General features: G+C 42.8%; 1 protein-coding gene across 1 annotated transcript in view; it reads left to right on the top strand.

Annotated features, from left to right (window-relative positions):
* The first annotated feature begins 3,009 nt into the window (after positions 1-3,009).
* The window catches only part of PLCB1 (phospholipase C beta 1), a 404,497-nt gene continuing 386,434 nt past the window's right edge, over positions 3,010-21,072 (top strand). The window contains exons 1-2 of the mRNA XM_059828429.1: positions 3,010-3,108; positions 15,164-15,241. Coding sequence (XP_059684412.1) covers positions 3,010-3,108; positions 15,164-15,241 — 177 coding nt within the window. The remainder of the gene's footprint in view (positions 3,109-15,163; positions 15,242-21,072) is intronic.

Below are 21,072 nucleotides of genomic sequence, written 5' to 3'. Positions count from 1 at the left end.
CTGCAGCAATATAAGACCAGCATGTATCACATCTGATACGTACAATTTTGAACAACTACCTGAATAACCCTCTGCTGAGTTTATTTCTAACAGTACATCTTTCCTTTAGTTTCTTGGAACTAAAAGGGACTGAATCAAGAAGAAATAGAAAATATGCATAATACTTTAGATATCTCGTGAGGCTTACAGCACATTTGGAGAAAGGTGTCTGGTTCTTCTTTTGCCAGACTTGGTCCAATCATCTAATGATATGATGATACTCACACTCTTTCTGGGTGTAGTGATCCTGCTGACTGTAGCTGGTTTCCAGGTCACTGATCCCATGCTTTGTGGAAAAAGATTGAATTTAGACATGCATTGATTTTAAGTGTTTGCAATATGTACAACGTACCAAGAGATGTATTCTTAGCTGGGGCAGATGCTAATTAAGCAATAGTGATAACACACAAGCTAGCTATCTGGGTTGAAACTAAAACTCCCACTGATTTCAGTGAGCCCAGGATTTCAGCAAAGGCTGAATCATAAGCACTTCCCAGAACTGTTTTAAAGAACACAGTCATAGTGCCATTTCCTTTTGTGCTTCTTCCTCCTTTTGATGCAAAATTCATTAGATACCTGCCATATAAAAGGCATGTTCTCTTCAGCCAAATACCATCAGATTAAAATACTGAAGTCTGAAAAGCCACAAAATTTCTCCAAACAATACTTCATATCTGAAATACTGGATACCAGTATCAGAGCCTATACTGATCTATAGGATCACCTCTTCCATGTTCAGACTAACGGAGTGCCGGGAGTCTATAGTAACGTCAGGAATCATGAGGTATCATCATGAAGTGTGTTTGTTTTTTCCCTAACAAAGACTGTAAAGAAGGCTAGGCCAAGTGAAGATGTATTACAGACCTGTTGGGAAAACTGCCACAGAGGTGTCACCATCCACAGTAGTTTTACATCTTCCAAACAGTTGATTTTGGTAGACTGCTGTGAATACAAGTGCTTAAGGGATCACAGATATCTACTGTAGCATCAGTGCTCTTTGCATTTATTTTCTGGGGGATGAAAAGGCAGTTGGGAAAATGGTGCTGAAAAATCTCTCTCCCTTACCCCATCATGGAGCAATCCTGTACTGATGTCAGTGGAGTCAAACCCAGAATTTGTTAAAGTCATGGCAAATAAATGGAAATTCAAGCACAGCAGAGAGAGCAGACTTTCACCCTGACTGATGTGACACCTGCATTTGCATGGAAGGTTATCTAAAAAATAGATCAAATTGATTAATTGGCCTTGGAACATGTATGCTGCCTGAATGGACTATCGTAAAGAGGCAGATTCAGCTCCCACTACAGGCAATGAAAAGTTTCTTATTGAAGGGGAAGAAGTTGGAAGAAGCCCAGAGGAAGAGCTTTAACAACTCTGTAACTAACTATAAGAGCAAATTTGGGAGTCCAATATGCCAGTTTTGTAGCTTTTTAATTAAAAAAAAAAAATCTCCTCACTCAGATTGTATGTATTTTTACCCAGTAATTTTTTGGAATATTATTCCCCTGAAACTACATCAATTTCTCTTCAAAGATGTTCTTTGTACATCGTTTGCTTTGTCTATAGTAGAAGTTTGACCTGCAGCCCCTAAATCATAAGGGTCAGTTGGAAACCTCTACAGAGAAATTAGAAATCTCATGTCCTGTGTCATCTGATGCTTTATCTCTGCTATGACTGCACAGGGGCTCTAAGAGAGAAGGTCATTTGTGGAGCACATATAACTTCATTCTTAAAAAAACTTCCCTTATTTAGGGATTTAGGATTTTGCTGGGTGAGAGGACATTTTGCCATCTTTATGCCTTCTGAGTTTAGTATACCTAAACCTGAATTAAGGTCATGTGCCTTTGTTCTGAGGAAGCCCCTTCATCTTATGAGAGCAAAAAGCTTTGGTAAAGCAATTTCTGTGTATTTAAAGCATGAAGCCTTGATGGGAATTGTATGCAACACTCTCTTTAAGAGTCTTTCCTCTTTTGGCATCACACTCATCACTTTGCAGGCTAAGCATTGCCCTTCTAGTCTGCTTTTGCTATAGCTGTTACTAAAACTGCCCTCGGCATCCCCTGTGCTCACCCCTTCTGAAGCCTGATGTTGGCGAGAGGCACTGCTCGTTGGCCGCATCTCTCAGTAGGACAAGTGACATAGACGCTCGCCTTTGCTCCCTTCTCAGGCGGAACCGTGCATTAGCAGAGACCCACGGGGGCCTCTCCCTCTGTGCATTTTCAAGCGTCTCCCTGTTGTCCTTCTTGCTTCGGGGGGGGCCGAGAGGGCTGACCGGGACCGCGCTTAGAGGAAGGCAAATGCTGGGCATTGGTGGCCCGGGACTAGGCCTCAGCCCGGGGCGCAGGCCTGAGGGAGGAAAGAGCCCGGGGGGGAGGCCCTCGGCCGAGCTTCCGTACAGCTCGGCGGGGGGGAAGCTCGGCCGGGGGCCTCCGCCCCGAGAGGAGCCCGAGGCCCGGCGCGCCCGGCCCCGCGGCGCCCCCTGCCCGGCCCCGCGGCGGATGCCGCGCCAGCCGCCGCCGGCAGGTGGCGCCGCAGTGCCGCCGGCGCGGCGCGCTGACCTCGGCGCGGGGGAACCTCGGGGGCCGAGCCTGGCGGGGAAGGAGGAGGGGCGGGAGGGAGGGGAGCGGAGCGGGCAGCGCCGCTCGCTCCGTGCCCCTGCGTGCGTGTGTGTGTGTGTGTGTGTGAGAGAGAGCGGGCGCGCGTGTGCGTGCGTGGTGAGCCGGCTGTATATAGAGGATGTGCCGCTGCATGGCTCGCCCCGGCCGCTGCCGCGCCAGGTCGCTCCTCGGGCGCCAGTGAAGCCTCTCGCCCTCTCCGCCTGGGCAGCCGCTTCCCTGCCCGCTCCAGGCGCGCCGGGCGCGGCTGCCGGCCTCTCTCCCGGGGCCGTTTCCGGCGCCCCGGCGTCCCTCCTGAGGCGGCCGCCTCCCGCGGCTTCTCCGCTCTGGGGGAGAGCGCGTCAATGCGGTGCAAATGGCCGGGGCACAGCCAGGGGTGCACGCTCTCCAGCTCAAGCCCGTCTGCGTCTCCGACACCCTCAAGAAAGGCATCAAATTCGTCAAGTGGGACGATGTGAGTAGCTTCCCCCTCCCCTCTTCCCCGCTTCCCCTCGCCGTGCCCCAGTCGGGGCAGGGCGGCAGGGGCACGGCGGGGTTATGCAATGCGTAGGGCGCATCGATCGGGCAGGAGGGCTCCGGCACACATGTTGCGGCCGCCCGGCGCCGCGGCCGGCCCGGCCCTGCCCTGCGCGGCGGCGGGGAGCCGCGGCGGGTCGGCCCGCGGGGCGCTGTGCGCGCCCCGCCCGGTGCGGAGGGCAGGTGCGAGGCGGCGGGGCCGTCCCGCGGCGGGAGGTGAGGCGGCCGGAGTTGGCGGCCGGTCGGGGACGGTCGCGGCAGCCGGCGATAGGTGTCCCCGCCCGTGCTGGGCGGTCGCCGTGTGGGGTCCGGGCCGAGCCGAAAGGCGTTGTTAAACCGCCGGCCGTCTGCCGGGCAAACTTTCTCCAAAGGTTCTCCCGGCTCACTTCGCTCGGCCGGTGAGAGCTGTGTTGAGCTGGCTCCTTTCGCGAGCGTCTTTCTCTCGTGCCTCCCGTGTTTTGTTTTGCGTGTTGCCAGCTCTATCGCTGTAACATAGTTGTTTCAACCTGTTCCCTGTCTCTCTTGTTCCATCTCCCGTTTCCTCCTCCCAGCCTCTCTCCTTCCTTCCTGGATGCGTTTTCCCTGGTCTCACTGTTTGGGTGCCCCCACTCATCTTCCTCTGCAGAAGGCACTCTTCTTTCTTGGCTCATTAGGGCATGAGACTTGCCTCAAAATGACATCCACTTTCCCCTTACCACTTGCTGCTTCCGAACCCTTTACACTTGTATTGCCTGATACAGGAGAGGAGTGTGGTTTTCACTTCACCTTTGGTAGCACAGCTGTTCAGCAGCTGGGATTTCTTTCATCACTTGCAGGCTGTGCCTGGGACCGTTTCAGAGAAAGGTAGCTTTTCTCTGTTTAGCTTTCCTTTTCTTGGAGCACAAAAGTAAGACTGCTGTGCTGCAGAGGAGGAAAACAGAAAGGACTAGTCCTCTGCTAGCCTTGCTCCTACAGTACATTGGGTGTTTGTGTCTCTGTGCATGAAGGAGCGGGTGCCCCAAAAAGTCTGTCTGCAAATGGTGACTGGAGACAGAGGGGCATACTGAGACTCAAGCTGTGGTAGAGGAATGGTTGGGTAAGAAGGCAGGCATGCTGGGCAGTTTGAACATCAGAATTGTTGAGGATAACTTGTTTTGAGAGCCTTAACACAGCTCTCATTTTTGCTGCTAATTTGGCAGTGCTAAAGACACCCACAGCAACAACTGGAGGGATGACAGAGAGAGAGAGGGAGAAGGAGCAGTTCATGTGTCTTTAACAACTGTTCTTGTCTTGTTATGTATCACTGTTTTGCCATTGCTTTCAGCCTGTCCAGCAGCCAGATGTGTGAACCTGACCTCTGTCAACCTGTCATAAACACTCTCAAGCAGGGAAAGAACACCAAAAAACTGAACAACTTGTAGTGTGAAATTTTATTTACGATAATAAGCTAATACAGTTTTAATAAGCTCAGCAACCTGACCTTGTCTGCAGTAGTAAACATTGGCTTGACCCAGGTTATTCATGTTTGGGAACTAAGCTTGAATGACTTGCCTGAGAGAACGTTTTTCTTTGGTCGATGTTTTCCGTAGTATAGGAAAAGGCAGCGTAACCTCAGCCGTGTCATTGCAGTTGTTTTTGGTAAGCTACCAAGAAATTTCCACAGGTATATGCAGAGGTCAAGTTAACAGAGATTTAAGTCTCTGGACTGAAAGTCCAAGCAATTAGGCAACAGTTTAAGTTATTAGTTTAAGTGCTATTTCCCAAGTAGTGTACTGTATATGTAGAATTTGAAGGAGAAGAGATGTTCTCCATGCACTCCAGTGGCTAACCTGTCTGCTATCGACTAATTGCAAAAAAGATTTTCAATTGCAAACCTAAAAGCTGCAGTAATAGAATACAGCTGAATTCTGACAGAAGATGTGCATTTCTGGTTAAAGGTGTTACTCAGTGATACACAGGTATTATCTGGAGTGTGTGACTGAGATGAGGAAGAGTCCTGTTGTGTTTAGTGAATGCTTTCATCAGCAACCTTGTGAAAGTTGATGCATATTTAGCCACACTGTGTGATGAAGGATACTAACATTAACTCATTGTTGACCATGCATTGTGTGTATACGTATGCATTTCCCACCCCCCAACACCCCGTCTTGCCCAGAGTGTTTCTTCTCAGCAGCGGAAGCCCCACAAAATCACAAATCTGAAGGGAAATGAATCTTCTTTGGCACTCTGGCTGTAAGAAGGTCTTCAGACGAATGCATGTTCGGTGACTTTGAAAAGTATTTGCCGTTGAGTAGCCAATAACCACTTCAGAGTCTTTGTTTTCTACCAAATTAATCTGCTTGAAGAGTTTTTAAAAAACGATGATTATTGATCTGAACCTCTGTGGTCTCTCATGTAAGTAGGCGTGCACAAACTCTCCAGTGAAACAATAGGCTGTAATGAGAAATAGTAAACTACAAAATGTAACAGTAAAATAGAATTGACCATAATGAGTACTTTGGCTCCGCTGCGCTAACAGGGCTGTTCAGAAAAGCGAGGCTCACATACTGATGTTTATTACGCACCATTTTCTATTTACTGTTTCTGAGTGAGAACAGGAGTTCAGTTCTTCCACATCGCCTGTGCACTAGGGCAGCATTCGTTCCTGTCCAAGGCATACCCTTGTAGTACACTTCCCTGCTGTTTTGTTTTGCAGTTAAAGATGGCTCTATTGCCTTTGTTTCACATTTCATAAAGCAAGAGTGTTTTCAGTGAATTCCTATGACTTATACCAAGTTTCAGCCCAAAGCAAAATTTTTCCAGCTGAGTTACAAACCACTGAAAAGTAGTGTTTGCTTTTTTTTTTTTTTTTTTTTTTAAATGGGAATGCTGGAAGGATTTAAACCAGAGCAGGAGAGGCGTGTAAGGAATTTCATGCTGTATAGAGTAACAGTTGTTGAAGAATGTGTTTGCCAGCTTTTAGAAGGATGCTGCAACGTGGTGTGCAGAACAACCTGACAAAAGCTGTGGTGATACAGACTTTAAAACCGATCGACCCACGGACTTCCCATCCTGAGCCTCTAGTAGCTCTGTGCCTAATTAGTAACTCAGAGGCTGCTGATAAGCAGATGTGGTACTGACGTTGTTATATGGATCTCCTCTCTGAGGAACAACAGTGGAGTCTGCTACATGTTACACATGAACCTCATCCAGTGCCTGCCCTCCCCCTCCCCAGTGTGATGATGATCCAGTTTGAAAGAGAAACACCCTGCCGGAGTTTTGCTAAGAGGAGAGGAGGTGGTTACATCAACCGCTCAAGATCACATACAGGCAGGTGGAAGGCAAGCAGCTCAGGAGGCTTGAAATTCCATTTCCTGTGCTTACCATCTTCAGTTTCTAAATCGTAAAAGCATTGGGATCAATTAAAAAATTCTGGCTTTGCAAGACGTCACACTTTTGTGCATCGGGATTGAATGTAATATCACTTTCACCGTCCAATGCCTGATACAGTCTATTCACAAATTCCATTTTGGATCAGGATATAAAGCTCTGAAGTCAAACAGATGATTGTTGTCTTGTAACTTTGCTTTTCCTCACACTGTTTCTGGTTTAGTCTATAACAGTATTACGGGTTGGAAAACTAATTTTAGAATTAACTCTTGTTCTTGATGCGTAGATTGGATTCACAAGGCACTGAACAGAACTAGCTGACGTTTGAATAGATGAAAGATACAAGTGACTGGTTGCTTATGTGGTTTTTTTTTTTTGTGGATGTATGCACATGTGTGTCTGGTTTAAGATGCTAGTTGGGTAAGCGCTTGCTTCTTCAAGTCATGTTTCTTTATGCTGCCTTCAGTTGGGCCTTTGTAACCACTTCTCCCTTACTACTGGGAAGAGACTCTGAGTCTCTTAAGTACTGGTCTCATCTTTGAACAGATGCACTCTCTTATTCCCAGAGAGAAGCGATAGCTATGAAAAAGAGGGAAGGCTTAAAGAACTGACTTGATCCACCCTGCTGTAGTGAAACCCAGGTTATAACAGATCTTCCTGATGAGAGTTTTAAAGCAGTTTAATAAATAAAAAAGGATGCAGTTAAGTCCATGGGTGAAGTGTTTTTGTAGGGGGTTAAACTTAATGTAGCAGAATGTGTTGCTAGCTGAGAAGGTTAATGAAACCTGAGTATAAAGGGCGGCTTAGCTCAGGACCGATCTGACGTCTGAAGGGGCTGAAACCTGCCTCGGCTGTCTTTTTTCCTTTGAACAAGATAGACATAACTGAGTTAACAAATAGTTCAACAGCTAGAGCACAGCTGAACTGATGTTTTCTGAGAGCAGTAATTGGCACACTGAAGCAAGTTAATATGATGGTGTATATTCAAAAATAGATTTGTTTTCAGTTCTTGCTTAAAGGCTTTCTTATCTTCCCTAGTGATAATATGTACTTTGCGTAAAGAATTTGACTAGCCTCTCTGTGGCTTACACTATTTACTTTTACTTGCAAGTTAACTGTATCAGTAAGGTAATGTAACTCCGCCTAAACTGAGGGACATGATTCCAATTTTATATCCATATTTTTTTTTCTAAATATTTAGTTACTGAAAAAAACCTGCTGGTAGGTAGCATTGTTTAGTGGCTACAGCACTTCACCAGCAGCAAAAATGTACCTAGGTCTTTTAAGTTCTCTTTTAATGCCTTTTTCTTAGAGCACTACTTTGACTTCATAAAATATTTTTGAGCTCAGACGGTGAGTGCTATGTAAAAGTTTTTGGGCCTCTTTATTTGTTTAGAATCTTTTTAAAGAAGACTATCAAGAGCATGAGATACATCCCCTTTAACCTTACAAGTAAATATAACATCAGAGTAGCATTATTATGGGTAAGCTGAGATCAAACAAAGAAAAAACCTGGTAGTTTTCAGAAGTGATTTTAAGATGTTGATGCTCAAGTACCTTGGGTTTTTTCTGCCTTTTTTTTTTTTGTATTTAAACTCTGCACAAGTCTGTCACTACAGTACATTACTGAGGCCATGAAAAATGAACAACCATTGTTCTGTGGGTATAAAACTAAAACAATAAACTGAAAAGTTTATTTTTTCTGAATGTTTTCAGTCTGGAAGGAAGAAGTTAGACCAACATTCTAGAGTTTTTGTTTTTTCTTTCTTTGTTGCTAATCTTTATGTAGTAAACAAATATCAGCTCTGTGCTATATAAAAATATTTTATCTAAATGAGTAGATGTTGTAGTTTTGGTCTTTTGCAACATAGGAGAGTAATCAGATTGAGTTTAAAATTTCTCAACAGTTAACATTTAGTAAAGGGGGAAGCCTGAACTTGGTTAACTCCATTGGGAAGCTCTTGCTGACTTTAGCTTAGGGAGGGAGGGAGGATTTGGATCCCCTGCAGAATGGTTAGATGCCTGCCTGGGAAGATCTGGTGAAGACTTTACATGTTTAAGTTGTAGATAACATCTGTGTTATGGTTGCGTCTGAGCGCTTTTGAGTGTTGGTAGATACTAGGGAAACTGAAAACAAGAAAACAGCTCTTAAGTAAATGAGGAATTTGTTGTGGAAGGGAAACTAACAGTGAATTTAAGTTGTGCACTGTATGCTTTCTTCACTTTAATGTTTGAATGCTCAACACTTTTTTTTAAGAAAGGCTGTAGTGAAGTAGAGAGTTAACTAATCATTATGGAGTCTTTTATCTATTATAAAGTAAATGCTTCATAAGCACTTTTTAATTTATTTTCACAAGACCCATTAGATGACAAAATGTGTTCCCAATTGTACTGTTGTAGGTCCAAAAAAAGAGATCAACATAAAAAAACCTACTGATTTTTAATCTGTGATTAGATACCTTGGACCTAATTTTCAGACTGCATAGCACCATGCAGTCAGATGTTCAGAATGCCTCCCCAGTGACTTCAGATGAATTTGGGCTCACCATCTCTGAAAATTAGAAAATGAAATGTAGAAATACAATTCCAGTATTCCCTCAAAATCAGAATACAGCATTTATGCCCATGAACAGACTGGTTTAAATGATTTGCTTAGCATCACTTAAGAACTCTCTGGCAGAGATAAAATCTTCCTGGTTGGCATTTGACTACTTTTGCTATAAAGTTCTCCCTTTATTCCTTCTTTCTTGACTGTGTACTTTGCAACATCTACAAGAAATCAGGACTCATGCAGACGAATCAAGACTGCATGTGCTAAGGCTATAATTAGCCCAGGAGTATAGACATGCTGAGAAAAGAGACAGGGTAGTCTGCTTCTGAGAAACAAATCCCACTCAAGGTAGCTCTTTGAAACTTGCAGGAAGTTAGTTTTTAATTAGCAGAATGATGACTTCTGTCCGGTGGTGCTGTCACCAAAGTTTCTCCAGGGTTTAACCCCTCTAATAGTGAAGTATATTTTCCTGCATGTTCCTATTGAACAAGTGGGATTTCATTTTATGGATCCTGTTTATGGGTTCCAGTTTTGATTTTTCTGTCCTCCTTCCAACCTCCAGCACTCATTTCGCCTTCTCCAACATTTCCCTCTTGCAATCCGTTCCTTTACACAGCAGGTTTGGTTCTTCTGCCCTCAGTAAGGGGGCATCTTTACCCTTCTGGATTATTTCAGGGGTTCATTGCAAAACCAGGGGACGGGTACTCTCTCCCTCTCACTTGTAGTTCAGCTGTCAGCCTAAAGAAATTCACAGTGCTAATTGTTTGGGTAATCCTGCTTAGTTCCAGTCTAAGTACACACAGTGTATCATGGAATTTAGCAGCTAATGTATCTGCTGGCCATGTGTAAACTGTGGTTTTGCTATCCCTTCTCCTTTGCTCCTTCTCCAGTCCCCCAAGCCTGAAATCCCCCTGGCTTGTGGGGTGGCAAGAAAACTCTTTGCAGGAACTCTCCCCCACACCTTTCCCACAGCCTTACACCCTTGCTCAACCACAGTTCAAGCCCTTTTGCCAAAGTGAAAGAAAAGTTCCAGAATATTTTGCATCTGCTGGAAACAATCTGTATTTCTTAGCTTTGTGTTTGGAAGCAGTTTGGCAGAAATTTTCCAGGAGAAGGTTCAAGCAAATGAAATAATGATGTGTATGAAAGTTTTCAGGTTATATTTGGGGATGTTTGATATTTCTAAAAATCTGAGGCAAACCCAGGAAACAAAGGTCTGGCTTAATAAGGCAGTGCTGTGAGCCCCATCTGTTTGTATGAGATGAAGATAAAGGCTGGCCTGCTTTTCTTTTTAAAATCTGTTGATGTGAATTTTGACTGTAGCTGTTTCTAAGAAACATCATCATTATCTATATATGATTTATTAAAACACACACTCATCTGACTCATGGTCTTGATAGTTGACAAGGTACATGTAGATTTTCATTCCCCTGTAGGTACTTTTAAGATCCATTAGGAACTTTTCATCTATGGCAGGACTGACCTGATACTTGCATCACGGGTACACTAGTCCCAGCCTGTGATGTTCTCTGATCATTTTAACACTGAACTGTGCTTGGCACAAAACACAGCAGCAACAGTGTTACACCCTTGCCTTAGTACATACTGAATAAAGTACAGAGAGTTCTGGGAGCAAGGGCCAAAACCCTGGACGTAGGTGGCAGAGCAGTGTACCCTTATGTAGCCGTTTTTCCTTGCCTCCTGTCTCTTCAGGTCTTACCAGTGATGGTTGAAGAGTAGGGTAGAAGGCTCCGTCCCTCGTGGCTGGGTGCACAGCCTGGTCGTGGGGGTACTCTGGGATTTAGGAAGCACAGGCATACAGTCAGAAAGGAACTAAACCAAGGTTTCCACCCTCTTCAGTGTTTGGCTTTGTATGATAGTCTTTCTTGGTCAGTAATATTAAAATGGAGGTGGCACTTTTTGCTCGCTGATGTTAGATGTAGTCTAGGGGACCCACGCTTGAAATGAGACCTTCAAACGGTTACCTGGCAGGCACTTAAATATGGATTTGTCCATTGATGATCTACGCCCGTGTTCTGCTATGCCTGGTTGGTAAGGATCCCAGAGTTCTCTGTGGCACTTTGTGGGCATAAATTTGAAGCCTCTTTGCTTAAAAGTATAAAGTAAAGAATATTGCTAATGCAGGATCTGAGGTTGTACAGCCAATTAGGAGGCAACTTAATGGAATAAGTATAGAATAACCACACTACTCATTTGAGGCTGTGTAATTGGAGGAAAGTAGAGAAATGGCCCTAAGTCAACAAATAAAAAGGTGGGGGGGGTTAAAGGTGAAATTAAAAGCCCTTTAGAAAAATTATTCACTGAAGTTTAGACTGGTGTGATATGCAGCTCACTGGGACTGCCACATTAGGGCTACTTTCTATTCAAGGAATTTGTAGTAGCAATCTGTCAGAAACCAAGCTGCTGCTTGGCGCAAGCACCCACAGGTGGCATTTAAAAAGCCTGATAACCCACAACCATTTGCATCATTGACTGGGACACTCTGCATTTCTCTTCATCCTCTCCCTTTTCTGGTCACAGATGATTTTTGCCTTGGTCACCTCATCCTGCTTCTTTTCTTATATGCTTGGAAATGTCCCAGGAATCTGGGGCTCCTACCCAAAGGGCTGCTTGCTTTGTTGACACCTGGAGGATCAAAGAGCTATGCCCCTACTACACACCTAAATGTGTGTTAATTTCCAAACCTGACAGCTTTAGAGATGCACAACATTGACCTTTTTCCCCCTCCTCTTTTATTCTCACATTCTGGATCTGAGTGGGTTAGGGAAGAAATAAATGTCTGCTCCCTATTTGTTTGTCCTTCAAGTTTTGTTTGTTTTTTTCCCTTTATCTATTGTGTCCAGTCTGTTACCCTCTTCTTCAGAGTTGTGTATGGTTGGTAAATCTGTTCAGGGGAGTTACAAGATAGGTCAGCTCTTTGAGTGAGAAAATAGAATTAATGGGCTTCAGGATACTCTCATGAATGACTGCAGGTGTGTCTGTTGGGTAATAAACCACGGTTATTCCCATACAGTACATTTTTGTAAATAAATGTACCAGACAATTGTCATTTGAAACAAGTTTCTATTTCAGAGCCTTGAACCACTCTTCTTGAAAGTATAGTGTATAAATGGTTTTTCATGTATCTTGATTGTTGCCTGCCTTTGCAAGCCGTGATTGCAGAGCAGTGTAAAAGCAACAGGCCTGTTCCACGTGACAAAGGACTCCATGTTAACATGGAATGGAGAGAAGGACTTGCAGAGCTGACTAGAGAAGTTTATTTCTATTCCTCTATACCCAGAAGTAAGGAGTGTGGCTTTTGGTGGCAGGGACTTGGAGGAGTTACAATTAGCTTGCAGACTATATAAAACCTTGTGCACATGGCTTTTATTGCTACTGTTAACTGTGTGGAAGAGTTCCTAAGACACATGTTACACAGTTACATATACAAAGTTATTCGCAGATCTTGTGTTTGTGTACAGCATGACAGTGTGGGGTTCTCATGTTCATCAGCACATTAATTATGTTATCCTTAATGTCAGAGTAGTATAGTTAATTTACAAAAGAGGCATAATGCATGAGTGCCTTTTTTTGATTTAAAAAAAATCACAACAAACAAACAACTTCCTGGAGCACAGAGGATCTTAAATTAAGACTCATCATTATCCCTGTCATGAAGAGGTTTCCTATATGTCACCTAATAGATATTTCTTTCCCCTCATCCTCTACTGTTTTGAGTCTGATTATAGTCAACATTTTACAACCCGCATCTACAAATATATTACTTTGATAGCTGTGTGTCATCAGCACAGGCAAATCCAAACAGCTTGCGGGTTGAAGGAACTAATTTGAAATGATTAACCAGCAAAATTGATTAATCCTAGACATAATCACTTCATGCCTGTCTATTTCCCATCACTTCCTTCTCCTCCCCCCCCACTCGCCCAAAGCTGTGTATATCTCATCTGAAGGCAGAAGGACACTTAGTCTTTTTCTTTCCTCATTTTACATATTTGCACACAGGCTGCACGGGACATAATGAAAGAAGCTAAAATAGGAGAGTTATATCTCCAGACCAGTTTTTCCTTTTTTTCCCTCTCTTTTTGAATGCCAGAGGTTTAAGAATACTTTTGTAGGAGCTTGCAGATATAGACAGCCAGTCAACATCTCTTCAGGGCCTGGCGTATTTTAAAAATAAATTTGCCTGTTGCACTCAAACAGTACCCAACTCTGAGGTGTACAAGGTGCTGAAACAGGGGAAAAAAAAAGATGGTGCAAATTCTGTATGTCCATTCTCTTAGGGGAAGTACATACAACGCTGTTCTCTTCTAATGAGGAAGAGAAGGGTCAGTGGCACTTTGTGAACAGGCTCTGATCCCAGCTGGGACATTCCCATAGCACTGCCTGGCATTGGTACAGCCACACTTGTTCCCAGCCTCTGAAAGCTCACGTGGCAGCCGTTTGGGTGTTGATGTACCTGTGGCATGGTTAATCCACAGCCCGGATCTTCCAGTTATAAAGAGAACTTTTACACTCATTTAAGGGTTTGATGTTGTATTTATTCTTAGTGTAGAACTTGCTTTTCTATTTGTAATTCTCTTGTGCTGAGATAAAAACATGCTTCACTCTTGACTCCGTTTTATTCTTCTACTTGTTTCCCCGCAGGCTTCTGACTGGTGCTGGGCCTGTCACTTAGCTTCTTTGGGTCTTGTTTTTTCTAGCTGTAAACTGGGAATAATTCAACTTCCCTGTTTCACGAATGCCCATTGCTGGGAGTTCAGTATTCAGTCGCAAAGGACTGTACTGGTGGCATAATATAGACAAGTGTTATTTCCTTGCCTTGGAAGTGGCACTTGCATAAGTTAGTTTTGATTAATTTATGATAATGTCACTTCCATCAACTTTATTTGCACTTAGAAAAAACACAGTTAAATATGTTGTATTTAAACCTATTAGAGCCCATTTTTTTCCTTAAAGGAATGTAGGCTGATCTCACATACTGCTGCTTTGGAAATAGGTGAATGCTAAAGCTGTAATATACTTGTAACACTTCAACAGAAATATGCATCCTTTTTGAGGAGGAATTGTGTGTTTAGCCTGGTTTCCTGTGGAGATAAGGCTTAAGCAATTTTTCTCTCTGCCTATCTTCCTCCTCCTTTCTGTGCTCCCTCCATAACTTTTAAATCAAGTTTGGGAAACAGGTAGAGGTCTCAAGACAACAGTGTTTTTACAGATGTCATGAAAAATAGTAGAGGAAAGAGAGGAGGAATCCTATTAGGACCAGGCTGCACTGATGTCAATTATTGTTAGGCACCAGGGAATCCTGATGGGTGAGGGGTGTAATGAACGCCCACCTTCGGGTGGTTAGAGCTTGTATCTCCTGAGTCAGGTATCTGCTGTCAGTCAGAATACATGAATATGTAGGAACCCAGGCTGCCTTTTACCTAAAGTACTTAGAGATGTGCTTGGTTTCAAATGACCTGAGCTATGGGTCGTACCAGAGTAGACAGGTTTTCAACTAATTTGGAGGTGGGGTGGAATGTATATACTTCCATTACTAAAATCTTTATAGCTGGATTGTAGTAAAAATGGAAAAATGCTAATGGAAAGTAATTGACAGAAGTCTTAATGTAGTGGATATTATTCCAGGTTTTCTAGGCAAAGTCAGTCTTTGTAAGTTACAGTAAAGCTTGTAGGCATTTAGCTCTTGTCTATATCTGAAGGTTAATTTGGATCAAGGTGGGCAGCGGACTTCTGATAACTGTAGTACTTTATTATGTCAGCTCTAGTTTGACAGTTAGTGTGTTATGTCTGTTTAACTTCATCTACTTCCAGCTTTTCTGGAGTAACTCCATGTGTTGACAAGTCTGGAGTTATTTAGTGCTGTCTTCTCAGTAATGGAAATATGTTATGTCAGAAAAATGGAGCTTAGGCAGGTGATACTAAATTCTTTTAGTGACATCTTGCTAGCGAAATCTTCAGGGCAATTCCTAGATGTTGGAATTCATTAATATGGGTGGCAAGGCAACTAGTGCATAATTTTGTGTTTGTGTGCTGACATGGATTTTTTGTTTGTCCTTTTTTTTTTTTCCAGGACTCCACTGTTGTGACTCCAATTATTCTCAGAACAGATCCACAGGGATTTTTCTTTTACTGGACAGATCAAAATAAGGTAAGAGAAAAGGTTCTTTCTCCAGAATGGTTCTTTCTGTTTACTGTGGTTTGATGGTCAGGAGGCTTTGCATGCCAGTCCTGGCACAGCAGACAAGCGTTGCATCAGCTTACCTTCCTCTGCTCTTCCGGGGAGCAAATACAACAGGCCTGTGGCTCATCCCTGGTGTACCAAACTTGGAGGGGTGAATGGAAGACTTGGTAATTTCTAGCCATGTTAATGATCTGATGGCCGGCGAGGAGTAGAATTGTCCCGGTTTACAGGCAAGGGTCCATTTTAGATGCTGTTGTGGTTCATCGTTGGCTTGTGGTTTCTCTGTCTTGCCTTGCATACACTGAGGATGTTGGCTGTGGTGCATGGCAGACCCAGAATTCCCAGAGGCCAGAGCTCCCTTTGAATTCTTCCTTCTGAACTGCTGCGTGCTCCCTGGCCATGCCTGGTGGGCCACGTCACTACGTTCTTACTAATCCTCTCTGGACACTTACTTTCTTTTAAAAACATTCCCGTATGCTTAGATCACTATTATGGCTGGAGAGCTGTTGGGAAAGCTCATGGCCTGATTCATCACTGCGTTACTCCAGTTTCACATCCATGTCACCCGTTGAAATCAGCATTGTCGTGTTTCCAGCTGTTGGAGACTGTGGAGCTGCACTAGGGTGAAAGAGTATCAGTACCCTGAGCAACTGGATGCAGTTTGTTTCATATACCATATGGGACATATAATAGAAAATTATTGTTGCAATTGTTATAGCAAAATACTGTATCAAAACTAGGAACTGAATGAGTTCCTCCTTTTTTTACAGATGAATTTTCAAGTATTTATGAACTAAGTGCTTGTACGTTGAAGATGGTGTTAGAACTTGGTAGTGCTTGAGCTTTGGCCTTGTGTTGGAGTATATGCCAAAATGACTAAATATGTACTTACAGTATTCTGGCTATGGAAACCTGCTTTACCAGTTGCATAGCTGTTTTTCAGGAGTTCCTGTTGATTTTATGTTTAGATACCAGTGCAAAAATTGCTTGAGGAGGTAGCAACCATTAAATGTGCGGACTGTACAGGCAATTTGCTGTTACATTAAATCATGTTTATCTTCCTGTGTTTGCTTTTTAGAGGAGATGGAGCACAGTTTTGAGTCAGTGTATTTGGAAATCATATCATGGAGTTATAACAAAAACTTTGTCTGTCTTTACTTGTCCTTGTACAAGGTGGTGGTTGTTAATAGTGGGTTCATCTGTTGACAGTCCAGAGTTGTTAAATTACTACCCAAAGAAACAAAGTGAATGCCCTCAGAAGTTGAAGGATATGACTGATCTACAGCAACCCAGTAGCTATGCCGGAACACAGTGCAGTCTTCTCTTTTGTTCCTTCCCTTGCATAAACTAATTGTATAAGCCGAAAAATAACAGTGAACTTTGTAATAATAAATGGAAACTGAGGGTTGATTGCAGAGTTTGTATCACTTTTAATTTGTTTGGCACTAAGACCTCCTTCAGTTTCCTACTGTTGTCTGTAAAAACAATGTCTTGAAGCAATTCTTTGAAGAATAGCTATTTATAGAATTGTTGTTCTCATATTCATGAAAAAATGTATTTATAATGCTCAGAGCATTTTTTAAAAGGTTGGGTATTTGTACAAGAGATGTAAGTGTCAGTTTGATTTTTAAACTTGCAAATCAAGCCTCTGTAAAGGGCAACAAGAGGGATTTTTTTTTTCTGGTTAATAATTCATGGCAACTAGGTGAAGCTTGTTTCTAAACCCCATCCTAGAAGTGTCTATTTAAAGAAAGCAAATATATTTGTATCGGGGTGCTGATAGCGCAAGGACCAGGAAGGAAATGCTACTTTCTGCTTTTGCAGGGAATGGTTGGGTTCATGTTTATTGTGAAATTACAAATATATTGAAAAAGGAGGCTATATAGGAAATTCTCTTCATTTCTTCCTCTTTGTGTAAAGTGATCCCATGATGACAGTGGAACTACGTGAAGAAATAATATCAGGACAATACACCCTCTATGTGATTGCTTTCTCTTTTTTCTCGTAGTTATTTTTTTAAGCAATTGCTTTTGTCATAAGCAGGGCCTGTTATTTTCTGAGTATGGAAGGACAGGCCTTGCTAAACAAAGAGATGAACCGTGAGAAACCTGCCTGCCAGCATCCTTGGTCAGACACATTTTCCTGGGAGCTGACTACAAATGGGTATTGAGACAAAGCACGAGTAGCAGTCATCTTTCTACCCATTTGACTGTCCTGTTTGCCAGACACTGTGCAAAGCAGTAAATTACTGCCTGGATAATGGTACAGCTTTTAAATTATGAATCTGGCTCCTTTGGTGGTTGTTGCCTTATCAGTAAAGTTATACAAAAATTACATGAATCGCTGGCGGGGTGGGAGGGGAACACCAAAACAAAAAAAGCCGCTCCCCCTGTGTTAAATTTTTATTTAGCTTAGGGAACTGGTGGTTGTAGCTCTGCAGCTTTCTCTAACTTGTTGGCTGGTGGAGCTGCTTCTTGCATTGTTTTCTTGTTCCCTTCCTTTTCTGTTTCTTCTCTGTTGCAGAGAAAGGAAAATAATATGTACTGTCTGATGTCTAGCAGTGTATCTGGACAGTCTTTTAAACTGTTCTTCATGCAATCAGAGCTCAAAGTTCCTGGTAAAGATGCACGTTCAGTGCAGCCCTCCATCAGTGTCACTGACCCCATTTTGTAGTTCTTCATGAACCAGCAATCCTCCCAGGGCTTGCAGCCCAGTTGGCGAGTCTGGATAATGCTGGAGTTGAACAGATGATGGATCAAAAAGACTGCCAATAAAGTCAATCTTACCAAGAAGTTTTTTATTTGTGACCAGTCTGGGCTCTTTACTTGCTGTCCCCTGTAGCTTTCTGATAAGTTAGTAGCAAATTTCATGCTTGCAGGATCCATATGCTCCTAATAAATCATCCTAGGTCTGTCGTTTCAGATCCATGCCACTTAAGTTAGGCCACACGTGAAAGACTGTAAGGAGGATGGCCATTCTTGTGGTACAAGATACCAGTGGCAGCCAGGCTTAGTGGAGCCATCCTCTCAGCATTTACTTCTAAGAGCAGGAACAAAACTTGGGAAGAAGCCAGGCTGAGGAGACAAAGAGCCCCCAGAAGCCTGCTTTGCAGCAGAGTGGCCATCTGACAACTTACAAGCAAGGCAAACAGTAAACTAATTGCTTGAGACTCCTTCAATGCAAAATAAGTATCCATGTGCCTTGCTCATTTCTTCATGAGTGTGTGTGATTTGACCATTTAATTATGTTTGGGCTGGCTCCAATGTGTCCTGCCAGGTACCCAGGTCCAGCATGACTGCTTTTGGACATTAACAAGAGCCATATTAAGAAGTGGTTGATCAAACTTTTCTGTTTGAATGACTTTATCAGCAGAGTAAACAGTAGCCTAGGATGAAAATACATACAGGTTCTTCTGATCGGGTGCCGTTTCTCTTTGATTTTTATGGGCTAGGTTTGCCTTTCACCGCCCGTCCTGGTATGGTCATAGCTGCAGTGAAGGCCTGTTAAGCAAGCTCGTCTAAGCTCTGATCCTACAATTCAGTAATAATAATGTGGTATCCTGCAGTTCGACACGCTTACTGGGAATTTGCGTATTTAAGTATATTTTGCTGTCATCAGTAAAGATAATCCTCCAAAATAAACTCATACATAGCATTTTGCTATTTTCTGAGAACAAGGAAATTTAAAACTTTTTGTTTTAAACAGATGGCAGGACAGCTTTCTGATTTTAATTGTATTTTTCAGTATGAAATTCTTTTGTTGCTGAAGGTTCTGGAATATTTGCTTCATCTGTATGTAGAGCGCTGGTTGATTTCATATTATTACTTGAATGATTCTCAACATGGGTTTTAAAAAAGAAAAATTAATTAATGTGACAAGCTAGTGTCTGCTATATCTTTTTGTTTCTGTAATGTTTCTTAACTATAGCAAACCCAGACAATATTCATTGCATTGTCACATTTTTATGACCTGATTAAGACGTATCTCAATTCCTCGCTACTTTTTTAGAAGAAGGAATGCCATTTATTTCATTTGTTTATTCTGGTCATGAGTGTTGAAGAAAGATAAATCAAAACTCGACCAGGTGAAGAGAAAGCCTACTAGAATAAAAAGTAGTGATAATAAAAAGCATTTCTCAGAAGATGAGAAGAGGCTGGAAGCGTTTGGTGTGTTTAGCCTAGCTAGCAGAGCAAAGCCAGAGAAAGACTGTGATTTCTGTCTATGAATAAACGTATCAATGGATGCATAGTCAGAGTAGGAGAAGAAATATGTATTGTCAGACAGTTTGTGCATTATTCTTTCATCCTTTAGTGGAAGTTATGTTACACAATCAAATGGATGTTAGGAGAAGACAGCCATTGACTCGCGCAGTTCTGACACTGCCTGAGAAAAGGAGTAAAAGGAGGAAAACAACTAATTGCTTTTATGGTGGAGTCATTTAGGTTTTTAAAAGTCTAAGGATGGCATAATATGCTGTCCCCTTCATCTCGCTAGCACGTACTGATTTATTCCTCTTTATTTTTAAAGCTAGGTTACTACACTGACATGGCAGCATGCCTAAAACATAGAGGATGCGGACCCAGTGTCATCCACAGCACCATGAAAAGAGATTAGCTAACAGTCTGTGTCATGAAACTAAACTTAAGTGTCCAGTCCGGGGGAGTCAACAGTGATTTCTAATGCCTTCTGCAGAAATGGTGATGATCCCATTTGTCCAAAGGAGGTTTGTGTTGAGAAACTACTGAAAGAGCTGAGGTGATATTTACGCTGTAGGAAGGGATGTGTGGCAGAAACTTCCCTCCTCTGCCAGTTGCCATTAGAGCAGCAGCACAGCCCAACCAAATGGTTTATCAGGAAGGAGTCTGCTTCAGAGTCTGGCTTGCACAATTCATAGTTCAAGCTTTTATGTGTATTTGAGGGAAGGTGGGGTGATGTGGCCACAGCGGTGCAGAAGTACCTACAGTCAGGTATTTCCCCCAGCTCTGGCTTGCTCAGACTGATAGACTGAGGATGGTATCTAAAGGCAGAGAGGCTCAATCTGTACAGCTTTTCAGTAATGACACTTTTGCAGTTTTCAAGGTAAGGAGCAAGGGTAGTTTCTCCTCTTGCAGGGGTAGGCCTGTTTTTATGCGTGAACATCACTGACAGAACTGCTGCTAATATGCTGTAGCTCAGCCACAGAATATGAGCTTGCTACAAGAGCCTGTAGCAAAAATGCTGTACCTTGTGCTGGATTTTTTTCATTTCATGAGGCTGCATGAAGCGGTTCCTTATGATAAAAGAGGAGACGATTTTTCTGACCTGGAAGGTCCTTTCCCCTCCTGTGTCCTGAAGTGGTCATGAGTTTCTTTGGGCCTGAAAACCCACACAGACCTCACAGTGAATGTGTGAAGTAGAGCCCAAGGACTGTGCCTACAATAGGTAGGATTCTGTAGGATAAGGCTTGGCTTCAGCATGTTTGTAAATTCTCTGGCAATCCAGTTGCCATCATCCACATGAAAGAAGATGTGGCATTTTTCCAGCTGCTGGGGATTTTGGCTGTGTTATTTAAGAGAGTTCTTTTGTGGCTGTTTTGATTTGGGGCTTTAAAACAATTGGGTCAATATTTGTAATGCCCCATGGGTCAAAGATCTTTTCATTACATCTTTATAGGTTTTACAGTACATGTGACAAGCAAACAATAAAGGCTGAAGTTAATATATCAATATTTAAAATATACCTAGTAATTTAATGAGAAGAAGGTAATATTTAATAGTACTAGGTTTAAAAATACCTGCTTCAAACCCCAACTGTTTGGC

Source organism: Gavia stellata, chromosome 23, assembly GCF_030936135.1.
Source record: "Gavia stellata isolate bGavSte3 chromosome 23, bGavSte3.hap2, whole genome shotgun sequence".
In the NCBI taxonomy this organism is placed as follows: domain Eukaryota; kingdom Metazoa; phylum Chordata; class Aves; order Gaviiformes; family Gaviidae; genus Gavia; species Gavia stellata.
Note: the sequence above shows the minus strand (reverse complement) of the source record. Positions and strands in the feature narration are given on the sequence as shown.